Below are 19,414 nucleotides of genomic sequence, written 5' to 3' on the forward strand. Positions count from 1 at the left end.
GAGGGAGTAGTTTGCCACGTTATTTAAGGGCACGAACAGAACGTGCTCGATTAGTTAGTTCGACTACTATTAATTGGCCGGCCTGCATAACACTGTCAGCTCTCACTTGTTTTGGGACGTTAGTTGATTATCCATATATGTATACTACAACGTAGGCCCTCGAATCAAATAGAATTGTGGTTGCAAATCAAGATGTGGTTCGATAGTTAGAAGGACAATGGTAGCCCAAAAATGAGACTACTTAATTTACTCTAATTTATGAAAATCATTTTAAATTGAAATTGTAGCCCAAAAATGAAAACCACAACTTCTCATGTTGAAATAAATCATGGAAGAAAAATATGTACTGTAGTCCGCGGAAAAGAAAACACGTCTGGGCTAAAAGAAGAAAGTTTAAAAATTATACCGCCGACTCCCTTTGATTCAAGGTAATACCCAAAAAAACAGGTATGCCGAAACAAATTAACATACACGCCTAATAGGTATATTTGTGCATTGAATGCCACCCAAAATACATGCTGGTTAGGGAGTCTCGTCTAGTCGAGGCGTTCCTACCCTAGCCGCCGCCGCCACCAGGCGTCTAGGGTGAGGCGATCTATTTCCTCCGATCTCCACCGGCCAGGGCGCTGGCCCCCTCTCCCTTCGGTCGCTGCTCCGGCGGCAGGAGGGAGGGGGGACCCTACTCCTCCGCTCTGTAGTTAGGGTTTGGATTTGGTGGTCGTGGTGCGTCGTTGGGGTGGTGGGAGCGGCGCCTGGACGAATAAATCCGCCTCAACTCCACTCCCACACCGGCGGTGTCTTTCACGGCGGCGTCTCGGAGTTGATGGCATCGTGTCTTTGTCGATCCCTCAGATCGGTAGCGTTAGGGTTCATGGATGGTGTTGGCGAGGCGGCGGCGGCGACTTCATCAGGTGTGTCTCTCCTTCTGCTCTGCCCCCGTTGATGTGGCGTTGTCTCCGGCGTCATGGTGGAGCGGGGAGGTTTTGTCGTTCAGGAGTACGCGCAGGCGATTGTCTACGCAAGTGACAGCTGGAAGATGGAGTATCTTGTGTTGGGTCTGTGGTTGAAGGCTGACAGTTCTGGTTTCCTCCTCCGACGTCGTCGTCATGCGGGGGTGTCAGTTCTGAAGTTTGATGGCGTGTCCGGGGACATGTTGCCCCGGTCTGATTCTTTCAACGGCTATGGTTTTGCTTCTAGCAAACTACTTTGGAGGTCCGTAAAGCTGCTGATCAGCGATGGAGTCGCATCGAGCTTGGGTGAAGAGGTAATCTGTCTTTTTATCCTTTGGTGGAAGCTTTGGTGGTGTCGAAGGAAAGGAACAGGCGCTGGTATTCTGCATAGGATTTTCCTATCTTTTCAGTTATGTATGGTCGGTGCTTACGTGCCTTGTAACTTGATCTTTATTTTATATAAATGAGACACGTATTATCATGCAAAAAAAATACATGCTGGTTGAGAAAACTGAAACCAACCACATTGATATGAAAATATGAAGCCAGAAGAACACTCCAGGACCAATGTCCAAGATCGCGGCTGGCACGATGCCGCATAGAAGTCAGAGGCGGCGAGGCGCATGACAGGGGGTCGGCGGTGGCGCAGCGCGGTGCTACCGCAAACCGGGGAAGAAGATGAAACTTCTCAGCGGGAGAATGTACACCGTAACAAGGTGCAGCCGAAGCAGAGGAAACAGAGCACTCACAATCCATTTTCATTTAGGAGCTGCATTCTAACCGGTCCAAGAACTGCCCCTAATACATTTCATTCTAGTCTATCTATATCTATATCTATCTATATCTATCTATATCTATATCTATATCTATATCTATATCTATATCTATTATACTACCTAAAAAAACCGTAAGGTTCCGTTTTCCCTCCTACGTCCCTTTGTTTCGTCCGCCTTCGTCCATCGTCGATTAAGTTTTTTTTTTCACGCACAATCGTCCCTGCCGAAAACGTCGGGATGCAATCCCATCTAGCACCGATCCACCCCGCCTCACCTCCGTCCTGACAGGCTCGGCGCCGCCTCCTCCCCTCCCAAGCACAGCCGCCGCTACACACCCCATCAGAGTGCACCTCCCATACTCCCTCTCTCTCTTGGAGCCGCCGCCGCTCCCCATCCACCCGGCGTGCATCGGATCGACCTTGTTCCCTCTCCTTGCAACGTGGGATATGGAAGGGGCCGCCTGTCGGGCACCAATCTGATGGGGGCGTGGTCATCTACCTCCTCCTCTCTCCCCACGTTGGTCCAGCCTGTCTTCTCTACCAGATCTGGCGGCCGCGTCGGCGAAACTGCTGGCAGTGAGACGGTTCGCGGGTGTGCGATAGGAAACATCGGCCGGTCGTCTTCGAGTCCGCCTACCACGGCGATCCCGCAGTACAGCCTCCCCGCCTCCAAGATGTGGCCTGGACAAGGCCGTCTTCTCCTTTCCTCCGTGGCGTCCAATGAAGAGCTACACCACCGTGGCACCACATGTGTGTTGTACCTTCGCCCCGCGGCCCTTCTGTGCTGGGATGAGGCAGCGTTTGTCTGTAGCACTCCATGTCCCACATCAACATTCCTTTCTTACTTAGTGTTGTACAAGTGATGCAATCAGGATTTGCTGGTTTTGAACATATCCCTGATGGAGTGAAAGGGACGGAAGAATTGGAAATACAATGAGGTAATATTTCTGTACAGGATAATTGCTCGAGTTTTTTCCTCTTCTCTAATCAAGTCGATTGCTGTGTTACAAGGTACGTAGATGGTTACAGGTGCAGCTACATCTGAAAATTTCATTCTTAAACGTCAAATAAAGCAACCAAATATTTAATTTGTTCCCTAATGATCATATTTGGTGTTATTTCTTTAGGATGGTGCATGGAGAACATGCTCTGTTGCCATCTTCATCCGCCAATTGGCTCCCAAATCTAAAAGGTGTGGCTGCCGAAACATGAGTCTAACAAGGCGCGGCTGCTGAACCAGGAGAACCGCAGTGAGTTTTTGATTTCTTATTTGTTCGTCAGTGAATCTATCTAGCATAGGATTACACCATACATCATTCTTCCCATCATTTATGTTCTGTAAATGAGATATGCAATTTTTCCTTGGTATCTTGGATAATGGCAGTCTGGTTCTTGAAGTGCGAAAATTAAACTGATATAAGTTATTTTGTTTTTCAGGACCTGGTCACAATGAATGAGTTTGAGACAAACCTTGTGTCATGTGTTATCGCACTCAGATATCGGAGCCTTGGAGAATGTAAAAGAAATGTTAAACGGGTAGATGTGGCCCCTCTAAACTTACCTGAATTGTTCAGCAAAGGTCCGCAATTAATGGTACCCATGTACATTCAGTAGGGCGAGTTGGTCTTGCTATATTGCATTCAGGCATAGTGTTGATATTTCATCAAAAATAAGTTCAAGCATGATATTTAAGATCAATTCTGGAAGAATGACCTGACACACCTGAACATAAGAAAAACATAAAGTGACTAAAAAATACATTGAACCAAATGTGCCTGACTGAATTTTATTTGGAATCGTACGTGTTATTATTCTTTGGATGTGGCTGGCCATTGCTAGCATGCATACATGTAGCCACATCTATGTGATATGGTCAGTATATATCTATCATGAGAATAGTATCTCATGCAATCAAGTCACAATTGTTTAAATTTCAAAAAGCCAAACTGAAGAACAAGCTGAATACTGCTCCTTCCTCGCTCGCGTCGCTCCCAGGGGGCGGCACGGGCGATAACCTAGCCGCCGCCGCCCCCACTCCGCGCTCCTTCCTCGCTCCCCTGCCACCGCCGGGGGATGCCGACGGGCAAATCTCGCTCGGCAGACGGCGGCGGCGGGGCCTCCTCGTCGTGTGGCGTGCGGCTTCGGCCCTGGACGGAGCTCCACTCCTGGTTGCGGCTGGGCGGCGGCGGGTCCTCTCGCCGGCGCAGGTAAGCCGGGGCAAGGTGGCGGCGCTGCTCCTTCCGACTCTCTACTGAGGGTGTTCGGGGCGGTGCTACCGCCGCGGATCTGACGACCGACGTCCGGATCTGCCGGTGGTGGCACTCTGGCGTGCTGCTGTGCCGGCGCTGCGGCTTGCAGCGGCTGCTGGGCGTGCTGAGTGCTGGAGTCCCCTCCCTCGGCTGGGGGAGCTACGGTGGCGGCGGAAAGCTGCAGTTTTTGGACGGCGGCACGGCGGTGCCGCGATGGTGTTTATGCTACGGTGGCTGTGGAGATTGGTCTCCGTCCCTGTACTGGTGTGCTCATCTTCTGCTTGTTGTGTAGCAGAGGGCTGGGCTTGAGGTAGTTGTGGCTGTGGCCGGAGGCCGGAGGCGTGATGGCACGGCGTGGTGCTCCGTTGCATCATGCAGGTGGGTCTGGTGATTGGCTGCAACGCTCCTTGCACAATTGTTGTTCTCCGGGCGAAAGTCTTGCACCTTCTCGGTCGGTGCCGATGATGGCGGCGTTCTTGAGCGTCGCGTACCTTCTTGAAGGCCTCATCGTGGAGATACATCCATTTATTCTCACAATTGTTATGTGATTCTGGGTGAAAACCCAAGCTCTATCGGAGCGGGCGGTGGCGACATTTATGTTGTTACCTTCTTGAAGGCACCGCTTTGGAATCCTTGACCTTTGTGGGGTGGTGGGTTCATGACAATTGTGCAGGTTTTCGGTCGTGGACTGGGCGGTGGAAGCCGGGGCGGCGGCTCCGGGCGGTGGAAGTACGCCGAGGCGGCGGCCTCGGATGGCGATGCAACGGCGGCTCTATGGGGTAGGTTCGTGGCTCTGCATGGCTTGGGCGGCGACTTGGTGCTACAAGGGTAGCGAGGTCGTCGGCCTGGTTGGACGCGGCCCGAGGGGTTGGTCTGGCAGGAAGTCGGGGCGGCGGCTCCGGATGTTTGGCACAGCGTTCGTGGTCTGCGGTCGGTCGTCTCGTGTAGCAAGGGCTACAAGGCCCTCGAACCGTGCGGCGCTATGGCTCGTGAGCGGGCGGGGGATGTCGGAGCGGCGGCTCCGGAGCTGGGGGTGTGTGTTTGTTGCGATTGTGGCCTTGTGTCGTGTGGTCGACAAGGCTTCCTTGCTTGTGCGGTTTTTTGGCTCGGTTTTCCTTATAAACCGGCCACTTTGTGAGGTTTTCGATCCGGTTTCCCTTATAAACTGGATCAATTCTCTTCTTCTATAATGAAATGCCAGAGCTCCTGGCCCTCTGACGAGGTTCTGTCAAAAAAAAAGTCACAATTGTTTATCCTCTTTGATTATCTTGCACTGCAGAATTGTTGTACGGAACAATTTATAGGTGGTATTCGTTATTTCTCGGTATGTATATGAACAATGATCGCACATATTCCTGTAAGCTATATTCTCTTCACATTTATGCATATTCTTGCTCAGACAGAAAAGAAAAGTAGTTGTAGTAAGTAGATATATTTCCTCCCATTTGTTTATTCTTGCTGGGAGCGAAAAACACATTAGCGACAATAAGCAGTTATGTATAAACTTCTGTCTTGCATACTGGAAATGGAAACTAATTAGCATTTTTTGCTTTCTGACTTGCAATGCAGAATGTGAGAGCTTATACCCCCATAAAACAAGTGTTACAAAGTCTTTCAATGGTGGTCTTGTATACCCTCATAATTATTGTTGTTGTAGTCGTCATGTATAAATAGCAAGATTCTTTTTCAGTTTTTTTTTGGCGTCGATGAGCTCAGGAGCTCGGAGGAGGCCACCATGGAGCTGATGCCACCTCGGCAAACAAAACCTGTGCAGAACGAGAACGACGAGGCGAGCCAATACTACAGAGGAGCTGGACCATAGGGAGGTCTTAATTTTAAATAGCAATCTTGGTTGCTAGCATATGTAAGGTTTGAATTATCTATCTGCCTTTTAAAATATAAGTGTCTAAATACTAAATAATGATTATAGTGATTTATGACACTCAGGTACCGTTTGGTTTAGCATACAAGTGTCTAAATACTAAATATAAGTATCTATCCACACTTCGGTTTAGCAATTAGGTACCGTTTTCTTCATCTTACTAGCTCCAGTTTGTTGCAAAGGAACTATTGACTATAGTGATTTATGACGGTGCTTCCTGGTGATTTATGATTCCTACAAGTATATAGGAATATTTCAGCTCCATCATAGGAAAAATAATCTGAAATAGAGTTTCGGTGAACTTGACTATCATGACGTGAACTTGCTTCCTTTAGTTTGAACTTGGCTATCATGGTGTTTACAATCCATTATTCATGCTTGCTTTGACACTTGTGTGTTAAATCAATGCTTATGCATCTTATTAATGTTGCTCAAAATATCATGTTTGTAAGATCTGGTATATGTTCTGGTGACCTCAGAACACCATTTCATAATACTCTTGTTGTGATGAAATTGTTGCTCCCGTAGCAACGCACGGGCAATTACCTAGTATTAGAATTAAAAGCCACACAGTTTACATTTTTCCGCGTCTAAAGTTCGTCCTCAATCTACTTAATTCTCCTCTCAAGCTTGTTCTTCTTCATCGCAAGATCTCGAGTAGCATCTTCTTTTCCCTGCCTCCCAAATCGCTGGGAACTAACTCATTTCATATATTCACATGCTCTGAACCATCCAAAGGGCAACCTGGAAAACTGCTCAAAACGCCAGCTTCGTCATTGTGGGAGCAGCAGGCCGTCGCCGTCGCGCCGAAAAATAAGCTTGGACATCTTACAAGGTTGGCGCGATGAGTTTGTATCTGTAGAAACAGAATAAACACACACAGAGAGAGTTTCAGACTTGAGTGTCAGCCATGCAGTCCCTGGCTTGGGTTGAAACCAATGGTGTGTGCTGAGAAAACATAGTCTGGCTTTTGTGGATCCGCCATGGTTTTGGGGCATAGACCGACCAGGACAATCTCGAGCAGGCCGTCCTCACGTTCATCACCATGGACGGCGTTCTCCTGCAGGTTGGAGAGCATGACGTCTACGTGGTCTCTCCCCTGCCAAAGTGGAGCGCGAGCCTGGCATCCGTGACACCGAGTAGGCGAGGGAGGGCACCGCCGAGAAAGAAGATGGCTCTGCGGCCAGGCAGTAGGCGCCAAGAGCTTTTACTGCAAGATTAAGCATAGTTAAGGTATCACATGTAATACAAGATTGACATAACTCATCAAAACATCAGTTTGGAAGAAGAAAGGGAACTATGCAACATCGAAAACAAGCAATGGCAATACCTGGAGAGTAGAATCTTGTGTAAGGAAAAATGGGAAACACAATATCAAGTTCATTCCACCGCTCAATCTTCACCATGGACTTGAGATGGATCATGTAGACGCTAGTATCCGCACAAATGAAGATCACATCAGCATCTTCCGCATAGCCAACAAGCAACGGATGACAAAGCGATGTTTCCGGCCCAAGAAGCTCTTCGAAGTCAATGATGCGACGTGTCCATGGTACCCCCCCATCAATGCTACCTACCCTTGACCACAAATGGAGACTCGAACCATCAACCCCAGCAAAACCAACAAGTCCATCCTCCGCGGGCATGATGATAACCTGCTTACAGTAGCTATGTGGCACCTCCTCAATTAAATCCAATCTATGCTTATCCAAATCAAACTGAATGATGTGATCGTTGTCCAACAGCCAGTACAGTGTGTTTCCAACCAGAACCGTCGGCAATGGGACGACAAATGAATCAGGCATATGAATCGAAGTGATCTCACCCCAGACGCCAGTCTCGGACGAGTACACGCAGCCTGCGGTGATGAAATCAACCTTGTTACTGAACACTAGCACCACAAGGACCGGGCACGAATGACAGTTGTCGTGGCCAGCAACGCAGAGAACCGCGCCATTGTATGTGGCCTGCTTGGGGAGCTGCGTGGGATACGGCAGCCAGATCGTGTCACCGGTCACAAGGTCCAAGACGAGCAGCTCATTGCAGCACTTACATTTCAGGAGGGCACGACCGTGGCGACAGTCCAAGACCGACAAATAGTCGTGGTCAATCTTGCCAACAGCGGAGCCCGCGAAGGTGTTGGTGATGGAAACGAAGAAGGGAAACGATGGCTGGTTGCTGAAGAAGCCGAGCACGGGAGGAGTCCCCCGGTGGAACTCGTGGAAGCGGCAAAGGAAGCGGGCGTCGTGGATGAGGCTGCGCCAGTGCTTGCAGACATGAGAAGCACGGAAAAGATAGATAGGCTCAGGCGGAAGGCGCATGAGAATCTCCACAAGGAGGTCATCTGGGAGAATCTGTATATGAGGCGGCGGACATGGCGGACCAAGGTTGTACCTGAAATAGCCATTCCAAGGTGAGTGAACTTGTCATGAACATATTCAGAAGGATATGCACTTCTTCTTTAGTATAATATGAAAATCCGATATGAATTTCTTTAGTGTAATTTTGACAGGTGTCTCAAAAGAATATGCACTCCTGCACTTCTTTAGTATAATAAAAAGGCAATATTCAAAAGTAGTGCATATTCAAAAGAATGAGCACTTTTTTTTAATGGGCACTTCGATAGTGCATATTCAAATGGATATGAACTCCTTTTGAACTTATTTAGTGTAAATTTGACAAGTATCTCAAACACTAAGCTTATAGCTTAATGATCTTCATTGGAATACATGCATGTGAACAATTTTGATCTGCTTTTTTCAACATTATCCCCTCCCCCAGATTTTACAAATTCTGACATGGCAAAGCATATTTACATGTTTCACATGCATTCCCTCTATCCATCAGCAATCAAATTGCAAAGTCAACATAAGTGCAAATCAAATTGCACGGAACTTACACATAATCATAAGTTATATAACATATAAATGGAATTTACACGTACTTGATAGTTTACTGAAAGCTATCTACAAGGTCAAAAAAAAAAGCTATCTAACATATGTGTTACAGGCCCTTCCAACCTATGCAATGGGCATTTTCAAGTTCTCGGCAAGGATGTGTGATGACTTAATGCAAATTATACGGAATTTCTAGTGGGGCAATGAGGAGAATACAAGGAAGATTCATTGGATTTCCTGGGAGAAGATGATTGTGTCTAAGAGTCAAGGAGGTGTGGGTTTCCGGGACCTCATAGCTTCTCGACAAACATGGTGTTTAATCAAGGCCCCGGATAGTCTGTGTACCCGCTTGCTAACAGCTTCATGGACTCTTGCGGCACTAACAGCTTCGTGGATCAAGTTATGGTCAGTCAACTTGGCCTACTGCATGAAAAGACCTCTCTGCTCAAGGTGCAGCTTGCTAATGGCCAGAAGACCGTGACGACACTTACTCAAATTCAGTTAAACGACGGTCAGGATGGAAGCGGACCTCTGGAGTGAAGAGCAATGGCTGAGATGACCCTTTCTGCTGCTGTAACTGAAATTTGGGAGACAGGATGGCATTGTCCTTCGTACCGCTGTAACTGAAGCTCGTGATATATGCCGTGCATGGCTTGGAAATGAAGTAAGAAGAGAAGAATTTAGTTGCTCTTTCTCTCTTCCTACCCCCGATCTCAACTAACCCAGGAACCTTTGATTTGTCGCAAGTTGGTTCCCAAATCCCACAGATCCACTATTCCCATCTGATCGGGGCCTTACGCGTCAGCAGCAGCTCACAGCCGCCGGCGCACTCTTGCGATTTTAGCCCCCTCTCTAGAGATTCTCATAAATAAAGCTCTGGTTCGATGGCCAAAAACATTGACCCTAGTTCATCATACAAACAAAGTGAGAAAACAAAACCAACTCGATCCAAAATCCAGCATTAGATTTCATAGTTGGCAGAGAAGTTTCATACTGTGCTTGGGTTTAATGTAATAACCAGACTAATATGATTCTATGAGGTGACTAATATGACAGAAGAAAGTGATTCATATTCGAAATTTCATCATCGACCAACGCCAAATTCATACAGTTTTGTAGCCTGTAATGTAAATAAAATAAATAAAAACAGGGGGATAGAAGTTAACATCAGAAGAAGGGGACCTGGCGGGGGCGAGGAGCTGCGCGGAGTCGACGGCCTCGGAGTAGGACTTGCCGAGGCGGCGGAGCTCGGCCACGCCCTCCGGCCGCCGGGACGGAGGCGGCTGCTCGGACGCGGGGGAGGCGGGCTGGCTGCGGTACGCGCCCCGGCGAGCACCCGTACCTCGGCGCCGGGCGGGAACGCTCTGGGCTGCGGGGAGTGGCGGCGGGGGGTGCCCACGGCGCGCGGAGGCGGCCCCGCTGGCCCCCGACGGCGGGGACTGGCGCGCAGAGGCGGCCGACGGCGGGGGGTGCCTACAGCTCGCGGAGCCGGGGCCCGACGGCGGGGGCTGCCGACGGCGGGCGGAGGCGGCCCCGCTGGCCCTCGACGGCGGGGAGGAGGAGCGGCGCGGCATGGGTGTTTCTGAGGCGGAGGTGTTTCTGAGGCTGTGAAATGGAGTAACACTTTTTTTTTTGAGAAGATGAAATGGAGTAACACGTGGTGGTCAGGGATAGAGGACGGGCTCTCCTCGCTGGGCTGTCTAGCGGGCCGACTTCCGGTGGCCCGTCAAGCCGTAACACCGTTAACATGACTCTTCCAAAAAATCGAGAGAATTGTTCCAAAAGTAATCAATACAGGCAAATCATACCCTCTGGCCTCTTCCCTTCCTCTATCCCTCCTTCGCCTCCGATGTCTTTTTTGTACGCCTATGTTCCTCCTCCCTTCTTTTTTGTCCTTTGCATGCATTCCACGTTCCTCCTATTTTAACTACGGTGCACATTTAGGGTTTCTCGCTCCCAACACAAAAGGAGCAAACACAAACCCCTCAGGCCGTGTCACGAAAAACACATAATTGGAATAAGGTGTTCCTATAATTAGTTTTTTTTAATCAACAAATGGAAAAAACCTAGATGCATTTCGTTTGTAGGCCAACATTATTCGTCGCTTAGCAATAGCGTCACTTTCCAGCAGTTTACCCACCAAGCACATATCGGAGCCGCTGCGGGCCTTGGGCGCTCAAATACCAACCAATACACGCACACATCTACTCATAGTAGATTTTGTTCATGCATCGGAGACATGGCATTCTTAATTTTAGTAGCACGCGGCTTAGACACACTATAGGATGACCGTTTTATATGTCTACTCTCGTGATGTCTAACATAAATCGATGAGAGGATAGGCCCCAATTCTAGTTGGGTCCGGTGTGTTCTCATTACAATAATATGAGTTGGCGCGTCAATGCAACTTTGGCACTTCTATTTTCCGTCATATAAATGAAACGATATATAGCTTTGCTCAATCATCTTCAATTATAAAAATATTAATGTCAAGCCTAATTAACATGTTTAATAATACACATAATGATTCTTTCGTCAACACTAGGGTTTAGAATATCTCTTCCGTGTTCGCCTTTTCCTCCTCATCTCTAATATCTCCTTTGCACGCACCTGCACCTCATCTCTTCTTTTTTTGGTCCTCGGAATGCATTCCACTATCCTCCTAGGTACACTACGGATTAACTTTCACAATTTCGCACCCCTAAATATAAGACAAAAAGAGCAAACATCCACCCCTTATATCATGCGAGGAAACACATATTGTGTCGATTTTAGTCTAGATAGGCTATTTTAATAAGCAAGCTCAAAAATGAGACATTCTATTCATGGGCCGACATTAATCTTTCGCTTAGCAATAGTAGCACTTTCCACCCGTACAACTCACCGAGGATGTAACGACTTAGGGCCTTGGGCGCTCGAATAGAAACCAATGCGCCAACTAGTGGCTATGGTTAATGCATCGGTGATTGATAACCCAAGTGTGAGGAAACAAAACGAGTGTAAATGGATCATAGTCTAGGTAGAATTTTTATCAAGAACTGGAAAATAGAGATATTACATTCTTGGGCCGACAATAATTGTTAGTTTATCAATTACAATACAACCCGCGGATGAAGACCACCCAGCACATATCGGTTCTCAGCATTGGGTGCTAAGTAACAGCTAATGCGCGCGGGAGGGATCCTATTCTCCGCGTACGACAGGGAATAACGAGGAAACACGCACCTCTAGGCGCAATGACGCTACATGGCCGGCCCATTTTACGGGATCAGATGTGTCTTTCTTTCATCAGTTTGGTAAGGTTCTAGAACTTACCGTGAACCATTTATTTCTTTTTCTATTGCTTTTCTTCCTGTTTTTACTTTACATTTTTCACTAAGTCAATATGTTTAATTTACAACAATTTTAGAATTTCATGACTTTTTTTAATTTCCACACATTTTAAAATTTCATGATTTTTTTTAGTTTATGAACTTTTTCATATGAGGGAACATTTTTTGAAGTTGTGAATGATTCTTAATCCGTGAATATTTAAAAAAATGGAAAATGATTTTTGAATTCATGAACATTTTTTGTAATTCATCAACATTTTTCAAATTCAGAGACATTTTTGAAGTCGTGATTTTTTTGAAATTTGTCAAAAAAATAATTTGTGCATATTTGTGAATTCAAAATCAGTTATTGAATTCATCAGCACATTTATTTCGAAATTTTAAATATATATTGAAAAACAGGAACAATTTTAAACTACATGAACATTTTCTGAAATCCAGAATTGTTTTAAAAATCCGAGAATATGTTTTAAAAATTCAAGAACATCATGTGGAATTGAGATCAGTTTAAAATGCGGGAATATTTTTCGAATTACTGAATGTTCTTTTCCAATTCATGAATATGTTTTGTAGTTGCAAGCATATTTTAAATTCTTGAGCATTTTTTGAATCTCGCTAAAAGAAGGGGGTCGCTACGCGTCGGCCGGCGGATCTTCCAAAAAGATCCGCCGCCTCGCGGGTCGTTGGATGTGACATAATCAAAGGTCTTGTTGCGGAAACATTTATAATAAAGGTTATGTTGCAGAATATATTTTTTGCAACATAGGTTGAAGGTTTTTTTTGCAACAGAGTTTTTGTTGTAGATTTTTCTTTGCAACAGAGGTTTTATTGCAGTTTTTTTGCAACAGAGCTGATGTTACAAAAGATTGTCTAAGTTGCAGTCGTCTTTTACCGTTATGGTTCGGAACACCACCGTTGTTCCAGGATAAGGTAGAGGACACGTGGTAGACAGGAGAAATAATGGAGTGTGTGTGCGAGCGTGGGTGACGATGCATGGATCAAGGCGATCCAACGGTTGTTATGCATAGACCGGCGGATCTTTTAAAAAGGTCCATCAGCTCGCGAGCCATCGGATCAGGTGAATTGAGCGACCCAGCGTCACTTTTTATCATTGCAATACAGGTCGTGTTGCAGGAAATTCCTGCATCACGGGTCATGTTACATAATTTTTTGCAACATATGTCAAGTTGCAGATTTTTTACAGCACATGTCTTTTTACAAGTTTTTTTTGTAACAGAGCTCTTGTTGTAATTTAGTTTTTTTATAATATTTTTCTGCAACACAAGTCTTGTTACATTTTCTTGCAACATATAACTTGCTGCAGAAACTATTGTAGAGAACAGTGAACAGCGCTCAGCGGTCACGTTGACTGAAAGAAAGAAAAAGATAAAACCGTCCAGGCAGGACATGCGTCCCATGAACAAGCCGGCGGATCGCACCGCGAGCGTCCGCCGGTTGAAGCCAAGGTTTTTCCCTAAAAGAAAAGGGAAACGTTCCAAATCATCTGGCGGATTTTGATCACTTGTGTCGACCACCTCCACCGGTTCCCACGCGTCAATGTGTGCCCCACATACAGCGCACCCCTCCGTTTTAGAAATTTCTAGGATGACTCGTTATCCTTTCTCTTTTCACCCCCGTTCTCTCAACCTTCTGTTGTGAAAAGATTTTTGTAAAATTTCTGTAACAAGACCTCTGTTGCAGAATATTTTTGCAACATGACCTTTGTTACGAAAATTTCTGAAATATTTCTGACTTCTATATAAATTTCTGCAAAGGACCTTTGTCGCGAAAAAATTCTGCGACGAGACCTCTGTTGCAAAAAAAAACTGCAACAAGACCTCGGTTGCAAAAAAATATGTAACTTGACCTATGTTGCAAAAATTTCTGCAACATGGGACGTGTTGCAGATAATTTCCGCAACAAGACCTATGTTGCAATGGTAGAGGCTGACGCTTGGCCGCTTAATCCGCTATATCGGGCGGCTCATGAGGCGACGAATCTTTTAAAAAGGTCCGTCGGCCGACGCGTAGCAACGCCTATGAGGGCCTCTACGCGTCGGCCGACGGATCTTTTCAAAAGATCTGCCGCCTCGCCACCCGCGAGATCTCACACAATTAAGAGAATCGAACGTCTTACTTGACTTTGCAACAGAGTGCTTGTTGCAGAAACATTTACAAGCGGAGGTTATGTTGTAATTTTTTTGCAACATAGGTTGTGTTGCGGGAATTTTTTTGCAACATAGGTCGTGCTGCAGAATTTTTTTCTATCTTCACTTTATTTTCGCAACAGAGGTATTGTTGCAGAAAAACTTTGCGAGGCGATGTTGCAATTTTTTTTCTTTGTCTTCTCCTTTATGCGGTGTTATAGAAGAAAATCTTGCAACATGACTTATGTTGCAGAAATCTTCTTTGCCAAAAAAAAGAACACCATTGTTGTTCGCCACGAGCTCCCGCCGGACGGTGGTGGTGTCGAGCGGCACCACTCGTCCCCGCCATCGCGGCGCTGTGGGCAGGCGCCAGAGCTCCGACCACTTTGCCTCATCACCATCCTCCTCACCAGCGAGATGTACGCCATTGATAGGCACGGGAAAGAGATAAGATGAGAGAGAGAGACGAAGAGATAAGATGAGGAAGAAAAACGTGGGTGGTCCAGTGGGCCGCGTTTCAAACGAAGGGAGCAGCGGATGCGGTCGTGTAATCAGCCGGCTGATGGGGTTCTTTTCCTATGATATATCATGGAGTTAATTGATTCAGTGACCAATATTACTACTTATTAACCCATAGTATTAATAGGGGAAACATGTTCCAGAACAACCAAGTATGGAAGTCATCATACCTGCGCATACCTGCATATGCAGGTTGCATACCACAGCTACCCAACAATCCTACTACCTCAACTCCGCATATATATCGATCGACCTACTGTTCGTGCACTTTGGGCAATGGGATGCGAGTACACAGGAACCCCTCACGACACGTGCGTCATGCTGATATTCGTAGCCACCGTCGTAGGGGCTGTCGTCCTCATCTATCTGTCGCTCAAGCACGAGACGTCGGGCGGCCAATAGGCCGGGGAACGCGCGCGTGTGCTGCATGCATGCATACATGCAGTACATCATCGGTGGAGCTAGCTCGATCGGCCGGGTCTTGTCTTCCTCCGGCGACCTCATCGGCCATATTTTACGTACAATAATGTAGCAGCATAATTTTTGTTTTATGCATGTCAGATAATTTCTATATCACGGCCATGTGGAAACCATTATATTCTTGTTCCTTTTGTGTTTGTTTAGTTTTTTCGAGAGGCATCTTGCTCTCCTTTTTATCACGACCAAGATTTGTATTTTGTTTTTTCGAGGGAGAGTATATATGCTACTAATTCGAGAATATATACTGCCAGTTTGAGTAGTTTCCAGAATTTCAGAGATGTTTTCCCAGATCCCACTTGTGCTCTGCGTGCTCCCAGCAGATCGGCGCCAACACAAATACACGACGGTCGTCCTTGATGCCCCAGCAGCGCCGGTGGCCAAAGGTAGGCTTGGGTGGCAGGCTCGAACGCGAAACAATATTCATGACTAATTTGCCCACAGCTGTAATTTATCACTTTTTCCTTGCGAGGAAAGCATATAAGAACACCTTCTTTTTTTATGCAAGGGCATAGAAGTGCACCTCTTAGAAAAATTATCACGATATCAATCTGATACTACCTCCGACACTAAATATAAGACTTTTTTTGCAGTTCAAAAAACATCTTATATTTAGTTACGGAGGTAGTACTGTTATCTAACTTGGCTATTCATTTTAAAAAAATGATCGGGCCCATATTCTAGAACTTATTAATCATGGATTAAACGGGGTAATATTGACAAAGAAAATTATGTGCAGTCTTCTTAGCGCAAGTAAATAAATATCAATAAGCCACTCAATTTTCTCTGAGCATTCTAAAAAGAAACTTTCTTCGTTTAGCGACTCATAGACTACTCCCTCCGCCGGCCTAAAAATGATCTTATATTGTGGAAGGGAGGGAGTATGTGCCAACGGGGCCTCAGGAATTTAACACTTTCGGTCCAAGGATAGGGGTACAAGCCCACACAGCTAGTGCCACTGGGATTTGATTGTAAAGCTACAAAAGGAGGTTTTTCTTTGGAGATGGGAGGTACAGCTACATCCCCATTCACATTAACCCCAACAATCACTATAGATTAATTCTAATTAATCAACTAATCATATTAGCATGGGCCCCATCATTGTCATTATTTAATCCTTAACCACATAGCTATCCCTCATTACTAAATTTCTCTATGAATTGTGCTTCTACGTCACCTCAATTATTGATAACCGTAAGATCAAAATGTGTGGCATCAGCAAGTAATGCATAAACTCAACTATACTAATTTGTCCCTGCAAATCACGCCACATCATCGAGTCATGTATGTTTATTTCGTAAAAATCAAATCATACATTCTAGTCACAAGTTATATTTTTTCCCTTAATTTTTGTATTGTCATGGTCGGTATATGTGTTGAACGTTTAGAGCAAAAATATATAGTTCATGCTTCACATTTTTGTTAAAATATAATGGTGTGTTAAGTTCAGTTCAAAAGACCTCGCAAAAAAGAGTTCGGTTCAAAAGATTTTCTTATTGTTTTTAAAATTTAAACTAAAACACTCTAAGCTACGACTTGTCCTTTGGTTAGGGTTTCTCTTTCTCCCTCACGGATGTTGCTGCCCTACTCTTTCCTTCTCACGGATTTGGCTGCTAGGGCACTCATCCCGTCTAAGCTTCGCCGGTGAGTCTGTGGATCTATATCCACTCCGCATGCAACTTAGGTGGCAAGTGGCAGGGACGAAGATCACGATGCCTCGGCTCCGGAAAGAAGTTTAGGTTAGGTTTTTCTTTTCTTGCAGGGCAGTGCGACATCTTCAAACTAGTCATCTGATCTTAGATCCTCCTCGACATTGGCCATCGGGATGGAGTCGATGAAGCTCCAACGTACATTCCTAGTGTCTCATGTGGCGGCGAGGCTAGGATTTCGCATCATGCATGAATCACGATGAGGTTTGACGTCATGGTCTTCAGATCGATTCAAGAGTTCATTGGCGACAACTGCGGCTAGCTCTGATGTGTTGGTCCATCCGTGCACAAAGACTTCTGTGTTGTCATCGACAAGGTCAAGTTAGCTCTAGTAGGGGAGCAGCGACACCGCACACTAGCAGCGATAGCGATCGTTTGGTGGTGTTGCTCAATGTAATTTTCTCATGTTGGGATTCATTGTACTACTTATGAACCTTTATGATATATCTAATTCCTAAAAATCAAGAACACTTCTACATTTTGTTTTCATTTCTTTTAGTTATTTTCAAGCACCTATTTTTAACACAGTACTATCACTGATGCTCACATACACATACTTAAACTCACCCCTACGAACACAAGCACGCACATCCAATCCTATGAGCACATTTGAGATACTGAGCCGGTACAACATCTTGAGATTGGCGAAGTCACCACATGTGCCTAGTAGTAGATGAAAATGTCTCCTCCCACTGAACGAACATTACTGAAAAGTCTGAAATAAATCCAAAAAAATGAGAGCGCCAACTGGTGCCAATTATAGGACTTGAACCCTGGTAGGCATCACTAGTAGAAAAAGGGTCAAATGTGAAGCACATTAGTGCCGGTTTGATTTTGAGCCGGCACTAATGTGTCCATTAGTGCCGGTTCCAACGGCTAGGCGGGAGGAGCTCTTTAGTACCGGTTCGTGGCGAACCTTTAGCACCGGTTCGTGCCACGAACCGGTACTAATGAGGCTGTGGCCCTCACGAGCACCTTTAGTACCGGTTCGTGGCACGAACTGGTACTAGAGTTTCTTACTAAGCTGTTTTTTAGTCCCACCTCGTGAAGAGAGAGGCACTAGGAGCGGTTTATAAGCCGTGAGTGCAGAGACGATGAAGAAGAGGCGCAATGCTCACCTTCACGTTGGTTAGCTTCAAGCCTTGAGGAATAGGGTAGACTGCATGGAGCTATGTGCAGTGCAGTCTACACTATTCCGAAAGGCTTGAAGCTAATTAACGAGCATTGCGCCTATTTTTTATTTTTAATAACTTATTACAACTCCAGACTTCTTGTGTTACGGCAAAAACTGGATGCACTTCGTGTACAAACTGGACAATACGGCAAAAACTAGATGCACTTCGTGTAAAAGCTGGACAATCTCTTTCGAAGTATCAGGCCGGTTTCGGACGAACCTTTAGTACCGGTTCATGCCACGAACCTTTATCACCTTTAGTACCGGTTCGTGGCACGAACCGGTAGTAAAGAGGTTGTGGCAGGCTGTTTTTAGTCCCACCTCGCTCCCCTAGCAAGATTTTTACCACCTTAAATATGCTACTTCTCAAACTATCACAAGCACTTGGTCTTCATTGAACTCTATGTGTAGAATTTGTGGTCGCAATATGAGTCTTCACCGGTTTCTAAACCGTTGAGGACTCATATTGACAATTCAGATTGTACACAAAAAGATCATTGATAATCAATATATTTTTTATGATAATCATCTCGTGTACAAACTGGACGCACCTCTTGTACAAACTGGACAATCTCTTTCGGAGTATCAGGGTTTCGGACGAGAACTCATCTGTTACACGGGCACTTCAATGTTTTTTAAACTTATTTGAACTCCAGCCTATTTTTGCGTTCAGTATGCATCATTCAAAGCGACGTCATCAATTTCCAACACGTTCTGACATCATTTGCTGTTTTTTAGTCATTTACCGTTTTGTTTACAGAGCTAAATGACGGTGAAATTGAAAATCACTACAAAATGAACTCTGAAATGTTGGAATTTGGCATTGTATCATCATTTCACCCGCATAACATGTGCAAAAGAGTAGAGAGGGTCACGGCAAAAACTGCACGCACCTCGTGTACAAACTGAACAATCTCTTTCGGAGTATCAGGGTTTCGGACGAGAACGCATCTGTTACAAGGGCACTTCAATGTTTTTTAAACTTATTTGAACTCCAGCCTATTTTTGCGTTCAGTATGCATCATTCAAAGCGACGTCATCAATTTGCAACATGTTCTGACATCATTTGCTGTCTTTCAGTCATTTACCGATTTGTTTAGAGAGGTAATGACGGTGAAATTGAAAATCACTACAAAATGAACTCTGAAAATGTTGGAACTTGGCATGGTATCATCATTTCACCCGCATAGCATGTGCAAACGAGTAGAGAGGGTCACGGCGAAAACTGGACGCACCTCGTGTACAAACTGGACAATCTCTTTCGGAGTATCAGGGTTTCGGACGAGAACTCATCTGTTACACGG

At 45.6% G+C, this 19,414-nt stretch overlaps 1 protein-coding gene and 1 long non-coding RNA gene across 4 annotated transcripts; one reads left to right on the plus strand and one right to left on the minus strand.

The window, feature by feature from the left end:
• Positions 1 to 1,705: 1,705 nt before the first annotated feature.
• LOC123146330 (uncharacterized) lies at positions 1,706 to 10,345 on the minus strand. 3 transcript variants are annotated; one of them, XR_006472701.1, is made up of 4 exons: positions 9,936 to 10,345; positions 7,187 to 8,250; positions 6,403 to 7,066; positions 1,706 to 1,763 (listed from the first exon to the last, which is right to left on the minus strand). XR_006472701.1 is itself a non-coding variant. In XM_044565978.1 (4 exons), the coding sequence occupies exons 1-3, from the start codon at positions 10,325 to 10,327 to the stop codon at positions 6,897 to 6,899; spliced, it is 1,626 nt and encodes a 541-aa protein (XP_044421913.1). In that variant the 5' UTR covers positions 10,328 to 10,345; the 3' UTR covers positions 6,299 to 6,712; positions 6,863 to 6,896. The 3 variants fall into 3 exon arrangements, 2 of the variants coding, with proteins under 2 accessions (XP_044421913.1, XP_044421912.1); XM_044565978.1 differs by lacking the exon at positions 1,706 to 1,763 and having other exon boundaries at positions 6,299 to 6,712; positions 6,863 to 7,066; XM_044565977.1 differs by lacking the exon at positions 1,706 to 1,763 and having other exon boundaries at positions 6,299 to 7,066.
• On the plus strand, positions 1,949 to 5,844 carry LOC123146331 (uncharacterized). Its single transcript, XR_006472702.1, has 3 exons — positions 1,949 to 2,663; positions 2,853 to 2,975; positions 3,163 to 5,844. It is a non-coding gene; the product is annotated as an uncharacterized lncRNA (long non-coding RNA).
• Positions 10,346 to 19,414: the final 9,069 nt, after the last annotated feature.

The sequence above is a fragment of the Triticum aestivum genome, chromosome 6D, assembly GCF_018294505.1.
Source record: "Triticum aestivum cultivar Chinese Spring chromosome 6D, IWGSC CS RefSeq v2.1, whole genome shotgun sequence".
Classification (NCBI taxonomy): domain Eukaryota; kingdom Viridiplantae; phylum Streptophyta; class Magnoliopsida; order Poales; family Poaceae; genus Triticum; species Triticum aestivum.